The sequence below is a fragment of the Crocodylus siamensis genome, chromosome 5, assembly GCF_052110815.1.
Source record: "Crocodylus siamensis isolate JL-2025a chromosome 5, ASM5211081v1, whole genome shotgun sequence".
NCBI lineage: Eukaryota > Metazoa > Chordata > Crocodylia > Crocodylidae > Crocodylus > Crocodylus siamensis.
Genome location: NC_143399.1, coordinates 77,706,592 through 77,726,055, shown reverse-complemented (window position 1 = coordinate 77,726,055; position 19,464 = coordinate 77,706,592). Strand labels below are relative to the sequence as shown.

General features: G+C 49.3%; 1 protein-coding gene across 2 annotated transcripts; it reads left to right on the top strand.

Moving 5' to 3' along the window:
• Nucleotides 1-231: 231 nt before the first annotated feature.
• On the top strand, nucleotides 232-13,544 carry LOC149864316 (serine/threonine-protein kinase SBK2-like). 2 transcript variants are annotated; one of them, XM_090048277.1, is made up of 4 exons: nucleotides 232-377; nucleotides 8,689-8,900; nucleotides 9,310-9,512; nucleotides 9,792-13,544. In XM_090048277.1, exons 1-4 carry the CDS (start codon nucleotides 232-234, stop codon nucleotides 10,359-10,361), a joined length of 1,131 nt encoding a protein of 376 aa, XP_089904403.1. In that variant the 3' UTR covers nucleotides 10,362-13,544. The 2 variants fall into 2 exon arrangements, with proteins under 2 accessions (XP_089904403.1, XP_089904404.1); XM_090048278.1 differs by having other exon boundaries at nucleotides 311-377; nucleotides 8,726-8,900.
• The last annotated feature ends 5,920 nt before the right edge of the window (nucleotides 13,545-19,464 follow it).

The following is a 19,464-nucleotide window of genomic DNA, read 5'->3' as shown; positions in this document are numbered from 1 at the left end:
GTCTCACTGAGGTGAGGAGATAGGGGTTTGAAAACAGACGTGGCTATCAACCACACCCACTCATCCCTTGGGCTCACAGTGCACAGGACCCAGTGGCCTCACCCTGAACTCTGTGTGGGGACAGAAGTCCCTCCAACACCCTCCCTTCCTTGAGTCCCGTCCGATAGATTATACTGCCCCCTCAACTGGTCACCTTCAGCACAGAGTTAGCATGCCCCCAGGGACAGAGGTATGGGGTGGGGGCGGAGCGTTACGCTTATCCCTGTAATGCCTGGCAGCCCCTCCAGCTGCACAGCACAGTCTGAGCCGAACCCATCAGCTGCAGCCGGGGGAAAGCAAGACAGCCTGCAGCCTTCAATTCTGCACTGCTGGAGAAGGTGAGAGGCTCGGCACAGGCAGATAGAGGGGGGCACGGTGTAGTCCAAGCCATGTCAGAGCCACTGCGTAGGCGCACAGAAGGGCATAACAGGGTAGCACTTGCTAACCAGCGTCAGGGAACAGGGCTCGGTGCAGCATGGAACATGGAGCCTGCAAGCTTCAGACATCTGGCAGCCAGTGCCTTCTGATCATTGGTGAGATCATTCTGCGGTTTTGCCCAGAGAGATCGCTTTATTCAGGGAGATTGTGAAGCAGCTTGATTCAGTGAGACTGCGTGCGGTTCTGTGCCAGCCTGTTACTTATTTCTGCCCCAGTAAGATCAGCGCATGGGTCTGCCCCAGTGAAACTCTTATGTGGTTCTGTACCTGCACGTTTATTATACAGTTTCACCTGTGAGACAGTTAATGCCCAGAAAGACGGTTAGGCAGGTCTGCTTGGGGATACTGTGAGGTGGTTCCACCTGAGAGACTGTTTTGCAGGTCTTCCTGGGGAGACTGTTCTGCAGTTCACCCAGGGGGGACCATTATGTGGTTCTTCATGGGAACATCAATATGCAGTTCTGCCTGGGAAGATCATTTGGTGATTCTGCCTGGAGAGATTGTCTTGTAGTTCTGTCTGGTGACATTAAGAGCTGGCTCATTGACTAATCTCAAAAAAGTAGTTCACCATTTCATCCATTACAAGGCCTGAAGAGACTGTGATTAGCTAGCCTGACTTCCTGCATAACACAGGCCATCACAGCCCTGCCCTGAATTGATTCTAGTCTGAACATATCTTTTAGAACATGTTTTTTAGAAAAACGTCCAATCTCAGTTAAAAAATAACTGTAAAGAAGTAGTTCTAATGATTATTTATCCTCAGTGATAAGAATTTGCCCCTAATTTTATGTCCAAATTTGTCTAGCTTCAGCCTTTTCTCTTGGGTTTTATTACACCTTTGCCTGCTTGTCTGAACAGCTCTCTGGTAACAAATTTCCGTTTCCCGTACAAGTACTTAACAACTGTTAAGTGCAAATAGTTTACACCCGTAGTCTCTCACTATAAGGCACGATTTCTAATTTGTTAATCTGTTTCATGTTTCTTCTCTGAACCATCCAGTATATCCACATCCTTTTTGAACTGTGGGACACTTAGGCTGGCAGCAGTGTTTCACAGTAGCAGTTTCACCAGTGCCAGGTATAGATGTAATATAAACTCCTAGGTTTATAAATCCAAGGATTACATTAGCTTTTATAGCCACAAAGGTGCACTGGGAGCTAATGTTCACCTGAGTATCCTGCACTCCAACTCTTTCTCAGAATCACTGCTTCCACAGATGGATTTCCTCCATCTTATAAATATGGCCTGCATTTTTCTTGTTGTTTCTAGACTTTACATATAGCTATACTGGAACCCATGTTGTTTGTCTGTGCCCAGTTTATCCAGCTGTCTAGATAGCACTATTATCAGTGATTTGTCTTTTTCATTACGTGCCACTCCTCCAATCTTTGTGACATATGCAAAAATGAACACTAAGGATTTTTTGTTTTCTTCCAAGTCCCTGGTAAAAAGATCAAACAGCATAGGATTAAGAACCAAACCCTGTAGGACTCAAGAAAAACAAACCTGTTTAATGATGGGTCCTTGTTAACGGTAACATTGTGACCTTCAAATTAGCCAGTTGTTAATCCATTCAACATACTCTGCATTCAGTTTTGTATAAATGCCATCATCTATTTGTATGAATAGTTGTCAATACAGAATCATCGTAGAATATGGATTTTTCAAGTGGGGTTTTTGCAGGGATTAATACTTGGCCTGACATGGTTCAACATTTTTGTCAGTGGTCTGGAAATAAATATTTAAAAATCCCTTCTGATAAACTTTTCTGGTGACAAAAAGATTGGTAAATGTAGTCTATACTGAAGGGGACAGGGCTGTTTCTATGCAGTGAGATGGATCATTTGACAAACAGAGCCTATTCAGACAAAATGTGGTTTAGTATAGTCACACTCAAAAGCCATCCATCTAGGGGAGAGGAATGCAGACCATGTCTACAAAATTAAGGACTATATCCTGTAAAATAATGACTCTGAAAAAGGATCAAAGAGGTCAAGACACTCGACCCAGACTCCCAGTGTGATGCCATGGTAAAAACTATTAACATGATCTGTGACATCTGTGTAAACAGGGAAGCAGGCAGTGACAGACCTGAGAGGGATTTTACTTCTGTATTTTGCAGTGTTGAGACTGATACATGGAATATGATTACATTAGCTGACCTAATGATCCCTTCTAGCTTTCAAGCCTCTGAATCTGTGATTGGGTTGTTATGCGGATTTCCTTTTAATGAGATCCTTTTGTATCCCTGCCTGGCTTTGGTCCTGGCACCCACAGAGTGTACTTTACGGCAATGTGCTATTCATCCTGGTGAAAGTGCCCCTAGCCAGGATCAGATTTCTCTTGTGGCAACTGTGGGGGTGTGGGTGATTTTGAGTGAGACCTTGTATCCCCACGGCCTATCTCCTTTACCCTGGATACAGAGAGACCATTTCCTGGGAATAGAAGGGGATTGTACAAATCTGGCTCTTTAACTGTTTCCCCAGCAATTCCATGGCTCATTTGCTGAATGCCAGATCTCTGGCTGAACTGGGAAATGGTCACAGGTGAGCAAGAGGATGCAGGAGGCAGAACAAGCTTAGATTTCTGTCAGCAACATTAACCCCAACGGGAAAAAACTATGTTCCTGCTCTTTTCACTCATGCTCCTCTGCTTTTTTAGCAGTGCAAAGTCCCTCTGACTGGCCACATCTATACAAGATGTTAACTGCTCAATCGTAACTGCTCAAGTACTAAATGACTGCACAGTAACCAGAGTTATTGCACAGTAGCACCAGGAAATGGCTTTTTCATGACACTGTCTGCACAGTAGCTTATGACTAGTGCGCAGAAGCATTGCATCATGCTTTCTGCCACATGATGCTACTGCACAGTAGCCATGGGCTACTGCACAGTCTGTGTCTCATGTAGACGTAGTGACAGAGAGGCCAAGTGGGTTGAGTTCCCAATGTGAGCACTTTTGCTGTAGATAGAGTGGGCCATCTGAATGCCCTCTACACCCCAGGGCAGGGCTAGCCAGCCTTTTCCTCACCATGACCCCATTTAAACATTGGAAATATTTTGTGACCCTGAAACGATGCAGACAAGATCAACAAGGAAGAATTCATCACTTTTCTGCTTTTGTGTCTTGTACTCCTTTTGTTTCTCCTTCTCATCCTTGTCGTTAGTTTTACTGCTAGAGCTCAAAGCAGAAACTTTTTGGAGAAAAGCATCCAGGTTAGATTTCTGTCATGTAAAACGTATTTCAGTCAGCCACTATCAACATACCGATCTTAAATCAGCTTCCTATAATGTACAGGCACCTTGCATTGGAGATGCAACTGTTGTGCACAGATGTACAACTGCCATGCGCGAGAGTTGCATACTTCTAAACAGGAAGTGTATTCATCAAAATTGGTCAATATTCTTGAGTGTCTTGGTGACCCCATTTTTTATTGCTGCAGCCCCAAATGGCTGGAAACCGTTGCCCCAGGGGAAAATAAAAGTAGCAGTAGGCCCCAGACAACTCTTTGATTGGTTCCCAATAATACAGGGGTTTTCAGCTTTTTGGGGTCATTCTACCCCCCAGCAGCTGGTCGAAAAAACAGGAGTCTCCTGATGGCCAGACAAGCTGTGGGAAGGGGGTATCCCCTAGTGGTCGATTGGTGATCATGCCAACGACACGACAGTGGTGGAAATACTCACCCACTGTCGAGTACCCCCTGAGGCCATCCCAAGTACCAGCAGGGGTACGTGTACCCCTGGTTGAAAACCCCTGCATAACATTATGTTTCCTTTTACTGGGTGAGCCTTAGTGTTTCTCCACCCCACTTAACTACTATACTGTAATTTTGTTACACTTTGTTGCTAATGGGGTACACTGTCCCTAGGGAGAAGAAAAGGACACTCTAGTATAGCTGGAGGGGTAGAAAGTAGGAGTCCCAGCAGGGGAGATCCAACCTAATGTTCCAGTGCAGGGATGGGGTTTAGTCCTCTAGGGAGCAAAGGACTGTGGTGGCTCAGTAAGGACTCTTTGAAAAAGAACTGCTGCTGTGTTGTTTGGGATGTCAGCACCTCTGAAGAAAACCCAGGGTCTCGAAACCAGAGGCTTGCCTCTAGAGAAGCCACACCAGAACTGGCTGAAGAGCGTCCTACAGGAGAAGAGCTAGACAAGGTGGTTTAGGCCTTTACAAGAAAGCTGTAATCCCTCAGGGCCCTTCTTCAGAGATTACTGTTTCCTGCACATAGGATCACCCAGCATCCTGACTCAACGTGAAGAGCTGGCCAAAGAGCACCATGTCATTGCTGGCTACCGAGCCAGAGAGAATGGGGATATGAGTTCTCTGAGATGGGCCTGAAATAGCTGCCCTTCAGACCCAGGCACCGCTAAAGTCCAAGCTTCACTTCACAACTTCCCTCCAACCCCCTACAGAGTCAGCCAGGCATGCGTGGCTTTGGGCAAAGGTCCCCAGAAGGCCTGTGGGGCTCTGAGCTCCTGCAGGGGCTCAGGACAAGATGCCTCTGCCTTATCATCCCAATGTGTGCCATGTCCTAGCCAGGTGCCTAGTGCTGTTGTGTGAGGCTGGGCCCCTGTGAGCTCAAACCGCAAGGACCACTCTGTGCAGGTACCTCAGAGACTTTTCTCACTGACGTGCTGGGGGTGGATCATTAGAGGAGCAGGTGGATCTGCTGCACTGGTTGAGAGGGGAAAAGAAAACCAGTTCATGCCCTGCCTGCCCTCCCTAGCACTATGAATGGAGAACACCTGAAGGGGACTTGATCTAAATGCTCTCCACCCCAGAGTGACTTTCCTGGGAAGGAGCAGGAAGGATAATTAGACACCTGGCCAGAGAGCAGAGCCCACAAATAAACTTGGTTCAAAATAGTCACTCTGGTCAGGGCTATTAGGTGAGTTGGGATTTGATGAACCTGCAAGGGAGGGAAATCCCATTGTGACCCCATCAAGCCAGTAGGGGTTGCCTTGGTATAGCGGTGAACCTGGCATTTGGCTGGGGGAAACCAGTGACTTTCTGCGGGGGAGTGGGGGGGGGGGAAGAAAAAAGCATGTGATGTGTGGAGGGGAATCTCTAGCATTGCCAGCATAGTACTGGGCCAGGGGTCAACTATGAGGAATAGCAGGAGGCTTCTGGCTCTGGCCTCTGGCTCACTACAACTTGTTCTGATAAGCGTTGCAATGTGGCCTTCCCCCTTAGGCCTGCCCAGGGCTAGCCCATCCCAGAGGAGGGTACCCTTGGTAAGTGGAATTAGGTCTACATAGTCCCTGGGAAAGGAAGTATCTCTTGGGCTGCAGCTTCAGAAACCAGGGTCTAGGTCATAGCTCAGTGTCAGGCTTCCTCTATGAGCTATGCCAAGTCGCACTGATCCTCACTGTCTCCTAGGGCTGAGTACCCTATGTAAAGCATGGTAGGAAGAGGCTCTCTAGGATGATCTAACACAGCTGAGGGGATTCAGCCTGTTCATTAGCTAGGAGGCCCATGGGGCTACCAGTAGCCCATGTAGAGGGGATAGGAGGGAGCAGCACAGGGCTGTAGGCCAGGAAAGGCCAAGGCATTTTCAGCTGGGTTGGGGGATGAAGTTCAGTGTATTTGTGCACTTCAGGATCCTGCCCAGAGACACACCTGGATTTGAAACTTCTTCTCAGGAGGCACAGGCATAGACTTGGACACAGGTTGTCACCTGCAAGGGTGTCTAACGGGGTCAATGAGGGACTGCTTATTAGACAGCTTGGTTCCACTCCCCCATGAAGTGGTGTCTGGCCCAGGCAGCAGCCAATCTGGGCCACTCACCAGAGGATCTGTTACCCTGTTCCTGAGCAAAGAGACCCAGATAAGAGGCTACCTTTTTGTCTGGGACAAGCACAGCACAATGTCCTATCATGGGGTTTGTCATGAGAAAGATCCAGTACAGTACGGACAAGGGATATTGCTGCTCTTACTCTTTTCTTGTAAACTGCAGTACTATGCAATGGCTGGAATACTCTTTTTGAAGGCATATTTGTTGTTGTTCTTTGGTGTTCTCAAGAGAGCTTCTTTCTCTGAAGGATGAATTCGTGGAACTCACCACATGGCTTCTTGAAGCTGCCTTAAGCACATAGTTCACCCCTGTTCAAGGTCAGTTCTCATACTATTACTCTTGTCTGCCCAGAGATTCTTTATCCTCGAGAATGTTTCAGCCACTGGAGCATTGCACACAGGCACAGCTAACACAAGCTCTGCTGTCTTCAGAAAAGCTGGACACTTAATGTCAAAGAATAATTTGTCCCCTCTTGATCCACTGGTTCAGTACCTTGGAGCTTTGGCTTTGCTTCAGTGTGTACGCACAATGCATTGTGCAAGACTTCTCCCTCCAGATCTGACATGTGCAGCCCTGAAACAGTCCATGACATCCACAGATATGAACTGAGTGGAAAGGCTAAGTGCTGTGAAGTTTTCAAAGAACTTGAACCAAAAGGGAACTATTTCTTTAGTAGTCAGCACTTCTCTTATGCATGCTCAAGGCATCTAGTGTAAATTCATCTTGAAGCATGGTAGGCATCTTCCCCAAATCCTGGCTTGCTATGAAACCAAAGAAGTCTCATAACCTGTTTTTCACAACTGGCATTCAGCTTTAGTTGTGAAACTACTCTTTATATGTCTGTGGCCTGAGCTGCATCACCTTCAAGTACTTTCACTGATGTGCCGAAAGCATTCAGATAACTATGCATAAATTAAAAAGAGACTTCACCAAGAGAGATGTTTTTATCACTTGTCTGTTCATGTTGTTAACAGGTTATGAAGCCCTTTATCAGTGTGAGAGTTTCTTGCCCTTATGAGTATGTTTTCACAGTGTTTCAGCATTTAATGTCTCTCAGTAGCTGAAAGAAGTGATAGACTTCCTGCTGAAATATACCAAAAGATAGCAGTATTCTTCTCCATGACTGCAAAATGTTCCTGGAGTTCCTTCATCTTTTCAGCAGAGTTTGGCAACTTATTTTAAATGCTGATTATTAAGTTTTCCACAACCCACTTCAGCTGCCTACATCCATGTTTGGCTGTGTTATGCAAAACATGAGTTTAACAGTTTGCTTGTGGCAGGTTAGGTGGTAATGTCTTCAAATAGCAAAATACAGAATGAGTTTTCCCATAATGAAGTGAAGCATTATCAGACACAAAGGAAGCCAAGTTTTCCACGTTCAAGTCTCTCAGGAGGGTCCTTGGTTACAGACATTATTGTAGCCCTTTGCCCTCAGTTGTATATTCAGGTGTTTCTCCTTACTCATAGCCAACAGCCTGGAGAGCAGAAGAGGAATATGCAGTGTGGTACCAAGCACGCATGCTGAGAAGTCAGAAAGAAACAGTAGCACACTGCTAGGAGGCAGGGGAAGCCCTGGGAAATTAGGCTGCAAAGCAGCAGCAAGCCGTAGATGAATAAGAACCAGGGAGCCTGGCTGAAGGTCAGAGGTCCTCTTGAGGCATACCAGTTTATCTAGCCAACAAAGGAGCAAGGTGGCAAGCATCACATCCAGCCATCTTTGGCACTCCAACCCAAGTGACCAGGAACCCATGTAGAGCTGTGGGGGCTATGGCACAAGTAGGGCCTGAATTTGTACCCCTAGAGCCATAGTACAACGCCTCGATTACTCTATCACACCACTACTAGTTGGCTTGTGTTGGGGCAATTCAAACCAAGAATAAGAACAAATGTGCATCCCTGTGGGGGTTAGTCAGGACACAGGACTCAAGGCCAACAACTGAGACTGTCAGGATGAAATAGGGAAAGGTGAAAAGACCCAGTGTTTCTATTGGGGAATGAAGCTGGTTCCTGCTGTGGCTGGGCTGGTACATTTGGATCCTTGCCACACTTGGCAGTGAGCGTACATACCTTGTAAGGAGTGAAAAAGTGGGATGAGGCAGCTCAGGGTATTGTTCCTGAGAGAAACCCTTCCTCTCCTGAAAGGCAGCATGTCATCATCCTGCATGAGAGAAACAGGGGAGTCCCAATCAAATACTAACTGGCCTTTTGCTGAGCAGCAGACTAAGGGGGATTGGGCCATGGAATGGGTGAACCCCTCAACCACTTGCCAGTGCAGGAGTTGGAGCTTCCTCAAGGAGGACCCAGGATGCACTGCCAGCGTACTGGGCTGGGTGCCTTCCTCAGGGTGCCTCTAGGCTCCAAGATAGCTTATGATGATGGGATATAGAGCAAGATGCCAGACCTTCCTCTCTGTGTCTCAGGAGAGCTGGTCCTGATTCAGCCTTGGCATCTCTGCAGAGCCCAGCGATGGACCAGTGCACAGATGCACCTGAACCAGCTGTGTTAGAGGAGCTCCTGGAGATCACAGCCCAGAGCTTGGTGCACACTGAGGTGGCCGAACACTATGAGGTCATCCGGGAGCTGGGCAGGGGCAAGTATGGCCACGTGGTGCTGGTGACTCACAGGCAGAGAGGTAAGGAATGACGCCCATCTCATACTGCTCTGCCTCTGCCCCTGCTCCTCAGCCCCTTGAGCTGCCTTGAGTCAGATCAGTGGGTCCACTTGGCCTGCTAATTTCTACACTCTGCTGGCCTAGGTCAGATCACCAGGCCCCTCTATTCTAGCACCCCCTGGCTCTGCTGCTCTTGGTCAGACCCACCCCAAGCATGGTTGACCCAATCCCCAGGGCAGCCAGCCATGCCATTCTCTTACCCAGTCCCTGCAGTACAGTTGCCTCCTCTCACTTCCCCATGGCAGCTGACCGAGTGGCCCTGGAGCAGTGAGTTGTGTTCCATGATGTGTGGCTGTCTGATGTCCTTCCTGCCCAGTCATGGTGCAAGTTGATGTCCAGGAAGAGCCTAACCCATCACCCTTGTCCCCAGGAACGCCCATGGCCCTCAAGCTGCTGCCCAAAGCCCACACAAAGCTGCATACCTTCCTTTATGAGTACTGCGTGGCGCTCTCCCTTGCCACTCACCCTGCCATCATTGGCATGTTTGGCATTGCCATAGAGTCTAGCCAGTACTATGGTTTTCTGTATGAACCAGCACTGCACAAAGACCTCATCTCTATCATCAAACCACGGGTGAGTGCCTCCACAAAGGCATAGGGATTGGAACTGTTTTGGGGAGAGCTGGGGTTGGTCCAGCCACAGTGCATGAGGCCTGGTTGGCTCAGGAGGGTTGGGGAATGGGATAGGCAGTCTATCCTTTTAAGGGGGACTAGTTCAGCATGGGGAGACTGGCTACATATCCAGTGTAAGAAATGCCAGAACTCTCCTCAAGACTGGCATGTGTTTGCCAAGCTGGCAGGGCTGCCAGGATGCCACTGGTGTGCTATATGCCCTACTTCTGCCCTTATGCAGGATGGGATCCCTGAACCAGCTGCCAAACAATGCACCAAGCAGCTGGTGAGTGCCCTGGAGTTCATCCACAGCCGGGGGCTGGTGTACCGTGACGTCAAGCCTGAGAATGTGCTGCTCTTTGACCCCGAGTGCCGGCGCATCAAGCTGACTGACTTTGGGCTCACACGGCCCAAGGGCACCATGCTCAAACTGGTGGCTGGGGTGATCCCCTACACTGCCCCAGAGCTGAGCAGCACCACTGGCACCCAGGGCCTGCCTATTGACACCAGCCTGGATGCCTGGGCTTTTGGTGTGCTACTCTTCTGCCTCCTGACCGGTTACTTCCCCTGGGAGCAGAGTCTGCCTCAGGACCCCTTCTTTGAGGACTTCATGCTGTGGCAGGAGTCGGGCCTGGATGAGGACCTGCCACGCCACTGGAAACGTCTGACAACTGAAGCCACCCGCATGTTGCGGAGCCTTTTGGCCCTGGACCCTGCGCAGCGTAGCCCTGTCAGCGGGGCCATGCACTACGTTGACAGCCCCTGGCGAGTGAAAGACTGCTGCAGCAAGGAGGAGGCTAGCAAGCCCTAAGGTGCCTGCTGCTGGGGGGAGGGAAGAAGGATGTTGCCTTGTGTCCCAGCTGCAGTATTACCAGGCCCTGCAAGTCTGCTCCAGGAGAAAAAGGTGCCAGGGGCTCTTGGAGCCACTGTAGCAGCCCCTGTCTCAACACACTGACCACTGATTATTGACCTTCCCTCCCAACCCCTGGCCTCCACTTCTGTAGTTCCTCAGTTTTTATAGACATGGATTTTTCTTGTTCAGACCCTCCCTCCAGGGAAGATGGCTTTCACTGCTTTGGGGAGATGCACACATGCCAGGAACAGTACCTAGGCACTGCTACTCCTCTGTTGCTATAGAAACAGAGCTAATTATGATAAACCAGCTGTCTGTGGCTCTCTTTCTCTCATAAGGAAATGTGCAGGGGTTTCTCCCATAAGGAAATGGGGCTCCCTGGGAAGGGAAACCTGGCCCCAAGACCCATATCAGGATTGCCTATGGGGACCGTATAGATTTTCTTTATGCCCAGAGGCTCTACCCTGTGCCCAGTACTGCATGACATTGGGTAATGGTGGGGTGGGCACTGGGGAGCTGTGAGGAGATAGTTGGGGGTGGTCCCAGGGAACTGGTGGAAGTAGCAGGGGGATGGTGCCAGACGGCTAGTGTGAAGTCATGTGGGGCTGGGGGTAGCAGTGGGATTGGGTTAGGTGCTAAAGAGGAGGATTAGGGGTCTGTTACCTCAGTTGGTTGGGGTAATGGGGGCAGTGAGATGGGAGACAGTAGTGGGCAGGGGGACTGGTTTAGGTGAGAACAGTGAAGCTGCAGTTGTGTGTCCTGTCGCACTCTTTCCATATCTGGTTCAATGACTGAGTCAGCACCCCCTCCACACACACACACACACACACATGCACACTTTTCAGCAGTGCTGGGAGTCTGCAAGCTGAAAGGCAGTGACAAAGAAAAGGGGAGTTGAGGTCCCCTCCAAATGTATGATTTTCTGACAATGGGTTGTTAAACACTCCACACAGGCCCAAGTGAACCAAAGCCCACTTGCTGGGACTGTTCAGGGCACATACTGGTTCTGCGGTTCCCTGCCAGGGCATCAGCTCCAAAGACAAGAAGTTTTCATTTCCTGCCTGGACCTTCTGGGATGAGTTTGTCTTGTTTTGTTTAAAAAGGAAGAGGCTTGGGTTGGGACTTCCCCAGCTCATCTACAGCTATTTTCTCTTCTTCCCACAAGGACAATTGTATAACAGGCAAATGGGATGGCTGACTTAGGGTTCCTTCTTGGCCAACAGAAAAATGGCTAACTGGGAGCTCCCTTTTACACTTTTCATTACCTCCCTGGCATGGGCAGTGTTTCCTTCCTTTGCTGTGTGCTTGATAACAGGCATCCAGCTGTTGGCCAGTGGTTATTACAGTGAGAGTCCCCACTGCCAGCTTCACCCAGCCTACTTCCCTCAATGACTGCTATCCTCTCAGTGCTGGAACAATGACCAAGACTCTCACTAACATCATCTTCTTTGTGGAAGCAGAACACTTGCTTCACAATGCAAGTGCAGGAAGAAGAAAGCATCTAAGAGGGCAGACACCTGCTCATGCTGGGTGGTGGGGACAGCAGCAGGTGTAACCAGGGGAGAGGGAGTACCATGTCAGATGCTGAGCCAGTGGTAGTGTGTAGGTATGCTGGCAGGGATTTGCTAGCTAGAAACCCTAAAACATAACTAGTCCAGCATCCCCAGCAACAAAAATCCCTCATTGATGTCTTCCAGACCCCAGCACCATCCACTACCCCATCCAACCCACAGCTCCTTTCTCCAGTTACCTAATTCCAGCCACCCCAACCCCATCACTGTGCTAGTAACCTCTAGCCCTCCACCTCCATTCCTCTTCTAATCCCCTTCCAGCCCCATAGCACCCATTTAGCAGTGGGTAGGCCTTTCCAGCCCTCTATAACACTGCACATAATGCTCGTATACAGAAAACTATACCACCCATACAAATGGAGGATGAGACTGTCTCAGTCCATCTGCTGTTTCTCTTCTACCCTGTGCAACCTGGCTCCCATCCTATTTATCCCTTATTCCAGTTCTACAGCACCTATCCACCATCAACCCTATTCCAATAACCCAGCTCCCATCCCTCTACTAATCATTGCCACCACTTAGCACTCATTCCCATGGAAATCCATTACAGTCCCCAGCTGTATTGAACTACTTCCACCTTTCCTCCTTCATTGCCCACCAATGAGCTACCCATTATACCTACTATAGTCCCTACTATGCCTTCCTAGTCTTGCAGTCCCATTCTTCTCCTGTGAGTTGTGTGAGAGGGTTGTCCATGCAGTTTTAAGACCTGGCTAGACCAGTGGTTTCCAAACAGTGTTCTGTGGAACCCTAGGGTTCTGTGACAGATCATCAGAGGTTTTGCGAAGAGATTGGGGTAATAGTGGAGCATGTCAGGAGGCAGTGCCCTGCCCTACCCACGCCACCATTGTCGAGCCACATCGCCTGGTTCTGTGTCAGTCTTTAGGATAGGGGCACAGGTTCTGAAGCAAAAGAAGTGATGAAAGGGTTCCATGACTTTAGTAAGTTTGAAAACCACTGGATTAAACAAACAGTTTTCTAGGGCTGATCTTACCTTAATCAGATGTTGGATGCGATGGCCTTCTGAAACCCCTTCCAGACCTGTTTTTCCATGATTCTATAACTCCCTTCCAGCCCAGCAGCACTGTTGCCCCCATTATTCCCTTTTCCAGTTCCACATGCTCACCTCTTTGCTATGGCTCTCCAACACCCAGCATCACCCCACTTTTACCTCTTTCTAACTCCCAGAAGCTGGCCCAGAAGCTTGCACCCAAGATTCCTAACAGAAGTCACCATGGCAATTCTGGCTTTCAAAGTTTAATTTTAAATGAATCTTGGAAAGCTGGAGAAACTCCAGACTGCTAATGCTGTGGCCGTTTTCAAAAGAGGGAGAGTGGATGACCCAGGGAGTTGTTCTTCTTGGTGTGGTTACATTCCTGGGCAAAAGAATGAACAATCTGGCCTGATAGACTATTAATAAATATCAATAGTTAAAAATGGAACTCTGGTTCTTGTTAAATAAGTCTTTTTTTGTTTCCTTAGGTCAGGGCCATCTAACTTCTGAGTGACTGGGGGCCATAGGATCCCCGGCTGCATGCTGTGTGGGCCACACACCCTGTGCACATTTCATAGATTTCATAGACATTTGGACTGGAAGGGACCCTGGAGGATCATGGAGTCCAGCCTCCTGCAGGGGCAGGAAGTCAGCAGGGATCATAGGATCCCAGCAAGATAAGCATACAAATGTGTTTTGAAGGCGTTCAAAGTGGGTGCTTGAACTGCCTCCGGTGGCAGTCTATTCCAAACCTTGGGGGCTCGGACAGTGAAGAAGTTCTTCCTTATGTCCAGCCTGAATCGGTCACAGTGGAGTTTGTGACCGTTCAATTTTGTCATCCCTTGGGGGGCTCGGGTGAACAGACTTTCCTCCAGATCCTGATGAGCACCCCTAATAAACATATAGGTGGCCACCAGATCACCCCTGAGCCTGCGCTTTTCCAGGCTAAAGAGCCCCATTGCTCTCAGCCTCATCATAAGCCTCTCTGATCATGCACGTGGCTCTCCTCTGCACCCTTTGCAAGGGCCATGTGCTTTACCTTATGGGCCTCCCAAGCAATGTGCCCCCACCATGCTATACTACAAAGGCTACCTCCCGTGCTGTGCACCCACAGCACCCCCTGCACGATCTCCCTATGCAGTACCCCATATTACAAAGTGGGAACCTACTGCTATACCATACTGCAGCCTCCACACTACACAGGGTATCCAAGACCCCTGGCCCCCAGCTCCCTCTGTCCTGAGGGCCATGCTGCTCTGCTCCATCCCCAGGGGCAGGTGCAGGCAGCAGAAGCCAGAGGAGGTAGGAGGAGCCCAGTTTAATGTGCAAAGACTGATGACAGAGACATCTGACTCCATATCACACGATATTGTAATGTTGATTCTAAAGGGTTGTGTAATCTAGCAGAGAAAGTCATAAAGAAGGGTCAATGTCTGGAAGCTGAAGCGAGACAAATTAAAGCCAAAGCACTAAATGTTTAGCAGATTAATCATGGGAAAGAATGACCAAGAAAGAATGACCAAGAGAAGTGGTCTCTTCAGCTCAAGAAGAAAGACCTTTCCGGGAGATGTGTGTTATCCAGACTCAAGGGTGACTGGATGAAACGTGATGGCCTGTGACATACAAGTGGCTTGATGAGCTAATGATGGGTCTCTCAAATCTTGCACTATATGTATCTAATGGTCAGAGTAGTGAAGAAGGGAGTCAGCACTGGAGTTAATTAAGAGTTTCAACCGATTGTTATTTTTCCATCAAAATTTGCCAGTTAGCTGCAATCAAAATGTCTCAGTTTCCACCAGAAAGCAAGCAGGGCTTTCCTCTTTCTAGGATCCTCAGCTCTGGAGCATATTACCAGGCAAACTGTCTAGGAGCAGGGAGCCCCAGGGAAGCTGGGCATAGAATGAGTATTCTCTCAGGAAAGAAGATTGGCAGATTTGGGATTTTCACATCAAACCTTGAAACGTGTATGTCCTTTGTGAAGCAGGGTGACCATTCTCCACCTGCGCTAATCAAGCCTGAAGCTTTCTGTGCTGAAGAAATCTGCTTGCCAAGGGGAGGCAGGAATGCTGAGTGAACTCTGGGGGCTGAGAGGCAAAGTCCATCAGCACTGAGCTCTGTGTGAGGCAGTGTCAGTGTCCAGGATTGTCCATCCCTATCTTGACTATCTCTTCTGGCATGGGGAAGCACATGGCTTTTGGCAGGCAGGGTCTCTGTTGCTGTGCAGTGTATCATTCAGGGTCAAAGCCAGCACTCTGACCATGTGTTCAGTGGTGGGGAAGATGAAATTAAGACAGCACACCTAGCCTCCTTACCAGGTAGGTCCAGCAACACATGCCCAGCTGAGTACTCTGTCTCTTAGTCTGGGTTTCCCTTTCCTAGGAGCCTTGTTGTGTTCACTGTTAGATTTTTTTAAATCAACGAATAAACAGGTCTGTTGGAGTCTCTCCCTGGGGGTCTGAAAATGGATCTTCTTGCCCTTGTCACCCCCGCAGCAGCTGCTGAGAGGCCAAACAGAACAGAGCTGCGTGCAAGCATTCTGACCCTTTGCACGCTCAGCCTCCTGCCGCCGGGGCTGGGGGTGGGGAGCTGGCCTGGTGCCTAGTGCCGTAAAGGGCAACACTTCAGCTTATGCAGGCACCAGGGATAAGGCAGATCTGGTGACATCCCCAAACAAGCATCAAGTGGCTGCAAAGGGGAGGGAAAGCCTTGGCACTCAACTCCTTTCTGAGATGGAGTGAGGGGGGAAAGTAGGTAAGTACAGAATTGGCTGCACTATGAATTGTGGCATTAGTGCCCTGCTGGTGTCCAGAGCACACTGCTACCATGGGGCAGAAGTGGGGATCCTCTGGACCTGGAGTTCTGGGTCCCTGAATCTGGCAGCTTGTGCATGTGGAGAATTTGGTTTTTATTCCTGCAGTAAATGCAGCCTAGGCAGCTGCTGCTCACAAGAGGTTTTGCGTCACTAGGCAAGTCAGGGTTGGGCAGGATGTGATAGGACAGCTTTTTGGTACTTCAGGGGCTGAAGAGTATATGGAGTCAGGAGCTCCTTAGCTGAGGGCCTGCACAATAGTTTGGCCACAACAGCCATCATCTCTGGAAAACAAATAAATGATGGTATCAGTGGGATGAAGCCAACACAGCTGCGGTCTGCAGAGAGCTTACCAGATCAGATCAACTTGGGAGCTGAGAGGAATGTAGGATGAAGATGAAGGAGGTCTGGGAAAGGGGACTGGTGTCTGCGGAACTGCATTCTGGGTGTTAATTGCAAGCCAGGGTGGAAGAGATTTGCGGGTAGACAACAGTTATCAGTCAAGGCAACAGAGCAGAAGTTAAAAGGCTGAAGCCTGCAGTCAGGGTTGAAGATAGCACACTGAGGTTAACCCTGGGTCCCCATGCTCTGTAGGCAGGGCTTGACATGAAGCTGGGACCATGCTGTGTTGACTGAATCCAGGTATAGCCAGGAGAGGTACTCGCTGTAGCCCTGTTTCCCATCAGGACTGGGAAGACACTATCAGTCTGGAGAGCTCAGAACATGAAGCTGCAGCCAGCACCAATACAGGCTCCTGCATCCACACTTAGGCTGGGGCCATTTCCAGATACTCTCAGTATTAGAAGCTGCAAGGAACCAGCTTAGGGGACTGATCTGTCCCTTTCCTGGCCACTTTGACTTCCAGCATCTAGCAGGGCTCTTGGGTACACCCCCATGATGCCAACTAGCTCTTCCTAGTGCTGACTCCAGCACTGCCACTGCTTCCCAGACCCCCTTTCCCCAGCTCTGCTGAGTTCTCCTTAGTCTCCAGAAACCCACATACCATTGCTGGGCTGTAAGCCTCTCAGAAGAGGGATGTCCCTGTTGTACTTGGAAAGGGCCTGACCCTCAGTATTTCTGTGAGGCTTGCTCATAGGCATGTCCCCTAGAGAGAGCTCAAACAGATTCCATATGCTCATCACCTTCCCACCTAGGATCCTGGGCATATCAGGCTTGACTGTGCAACAGGACTCTTATGGCCAGGCAGGGCAGCACTCATTGCAGGAAGAGGGGACTGAACAGAAGATCCCTTTAAAGAAGCAGGGCCAAAGGCTGAAAGTTTTCAGGGAATGTTTTAGTCACCTGGGTGTATGATGGTACTTGCAGGGTAGACCTTCCATGTACTGTAAAACATGGCCCAGGAGTGGTTGGGCAGCAGATGGGCAGTAGCAGGGGAATATGGAGGGTGGAAGTCTACAGTTTGCTTATCACTGCCGTGTCCTGCTGAAAGCCATGATGATGACCTAGAAAAGCCAGCACAACAATAGGAACACAAGACTGAAAGAGCTGTCTGGGCCAGTGGTGCAGGCAATCACTGACCTGAGGACTTCCCCAAAACACCACACAGATACAAGGCACAAAACCACAAGAACATCATGCCACAGGTAAAAACCAGGGAGATGAAAGCATTGCCACAGCAGTGGGAGAAGAGAAACTTGCTCAGAGGATTGGAACTGAGACAATAGCTTTCTCAGGCTAAAAAAAACACGGCAAGGTCAGCTGGCTTTGCTGCAGTCCTGCAGGACCAAGGCCTACAGACTTGGAGCCAGGAAGGCCAGGGACACAGCACCAGACGGACAGTGCCCTTGGAAAGAATCCATGCCAAAAGAAATGTAGCATCCCATGGAGCTACAGCTAGGCCCCCGCTGTTCTGGGCTCTTACCACACAGAGGTCTGGTGGAGAATGTATATGCAAGAGGGAAATGTTCTGGATTTGCAGGGTGCACAGGAGCTGAACTGGTATCTTCCATTCTCCATGGACGGTCTTGGTGAGTGCCTGCCCCCCCGCAATCTAGAGAACAGCAGGATTGTGTAGTGTAATTCAGTGCTGCTCAAGACAGATGCAGAGATATGGCTTTGCACGTTGTCCTCCTGGTGCTGTGTGCAGACTCTGGGTTCAGCTCTGGTTGTGAAAGGTGAGAATCCCCCCTGGACACTTTCACACAGTTCCCCCCAGTATGTTGGCTGTCCTTGCTTGTGACTTATCAAAAGCCATGCTCCACCAGCCTGCTGGCCCACGTCTAGCCCTGAAGGAGTGCGGGGCTGCATGTTGCTATAGGGGGAGGTTGTTTTTTCACTTGAGCTGACAGGGAACTGGGCGTATTTATGAGTCTGGTGTGCTAGCCCATCTGTGTATGTAGGAGGGGAAATGGGCACTGGACCAGGCCTGAGGTGGTGACAGATGGGAGACACAGTTGTCACGCAGACTAATTGCACCTCTGATCCCTCCTGTCCTGAGTGTGTTCCCTTGAGGTCTCAGGCCTCTGGCAGTTTCCCCATCTCATGAAGTGGAATCACACAACTCCTCTGTTTTTGCAGAGGTCATGGGTTGCGGTCCCTTGAGTCTCAACCATGATTTATCTCAGCAAGTCTGACTGATACCCAGACCCTGCCATTCTGCTCCCTTAGGAGCAATGACAATGGGAACCAGTGACTGAGAAGCTCCTTTGAAGCACACTGGGTCTTTAGAACAAAACCATAACTTAAAGACAGTAAAGACCACAAAATGTGTGTCTAGTTAATTTGGCATTCAACCATCTTCCCCATAGGAAAAGATGCACTGAAGAGCTAAACAGAAGACTTGAGGTGTTGGTGCCACCATGAAGGCTTCAGCTTCTTCAATTACAGTCTGCACCTCAGGGAGAAAGGCAGCAGTCTGCTGGGAAGAGATGGCTTCTACTTCACCCCAATAGGAAAGAAGCTTTTTTCAATCAGTTTGGCTGACCTGCTTGGCAGAGCTTTATACTAAGCTCTCCAGGGGATAGGCGGACAACCATCAAAACAAGCCCAGGAAGAGATAAGCACATAATCAGCAGGTCAGAAAATACAATCAAACTTACTTCTACCCCAACCCATGGACGGGACACTCCTAAGTGCACAGAGAAGCCTAGGGCTACCAATGGCAGGTTTATCTGCCTGTACACTAGTGCTAGGAGCATGGGGAACAAACAGGAGGAACTGGCCCTCCTGCTAAGCAATAACAAATATCATCTTGTAAGGATAACAGAGACCTGGTTGGACTCCACCTATGACTGGACCACAGGTATCAATGGCTATACCTTGTACAGGAGGAATCATGCTGGGAGGAAGGGTGGGGGTGTAGCTCTCTATGCCAAGGAGCAATACACCTTCCTACTAACTGAGATTTGCACCCAAGGAGGGTGACTTGAAACCCTCTGGGTTAGAATATGAGGAGGACGTGGTGATGGGGATATAACCATAGGGGTCTATTACAGACCTAACCAGGAGAAAGAGCTTGACCATGAATTCTCTAGGGAACTAACAGGCAGCACACTCTCGATGCATGGTTGTCATGGGTGATTTCAACCACCCTGACATCTCCTGGGAGGAGCATTCAGCCAAATCTGAGCTTCCTCACCTGCACTGATGAGCTCTGTCTGACTCAAGAAGTCCACAGGCTGACAAGAGGAAAGGCGCTGACAGATCTGGTTCTGGTCAAAGGGGATA

What these genes read in the sequence shown, in the direction of transcription:
- LOC149864316 (XM_090048277.1), top strand. Translation starts at nt 232, where the DNA reads ATGGGGTGGGGGCGGAGCGTTACGCTTATCCCTGTAATGCCTGGCAGC. An exon ending in GGTGACTCACAGGCAGAGAG is followed by an intron (nt 8,901 to 9,309) that starts GTAAGGAATGAC and finishes CCTTGTCCCCAG; the next exon opens with GAACGCCCATGGCCCTCAAG. An exon ending in TCTCTATCATCAAACCACGG is followed by an intron (nt 9,513 to 9,791) that starts GTGAGTGCCTCC and finishes GCCCTTATGCAG; the next exon opens with GATGGGATCCCTGAACCAGC.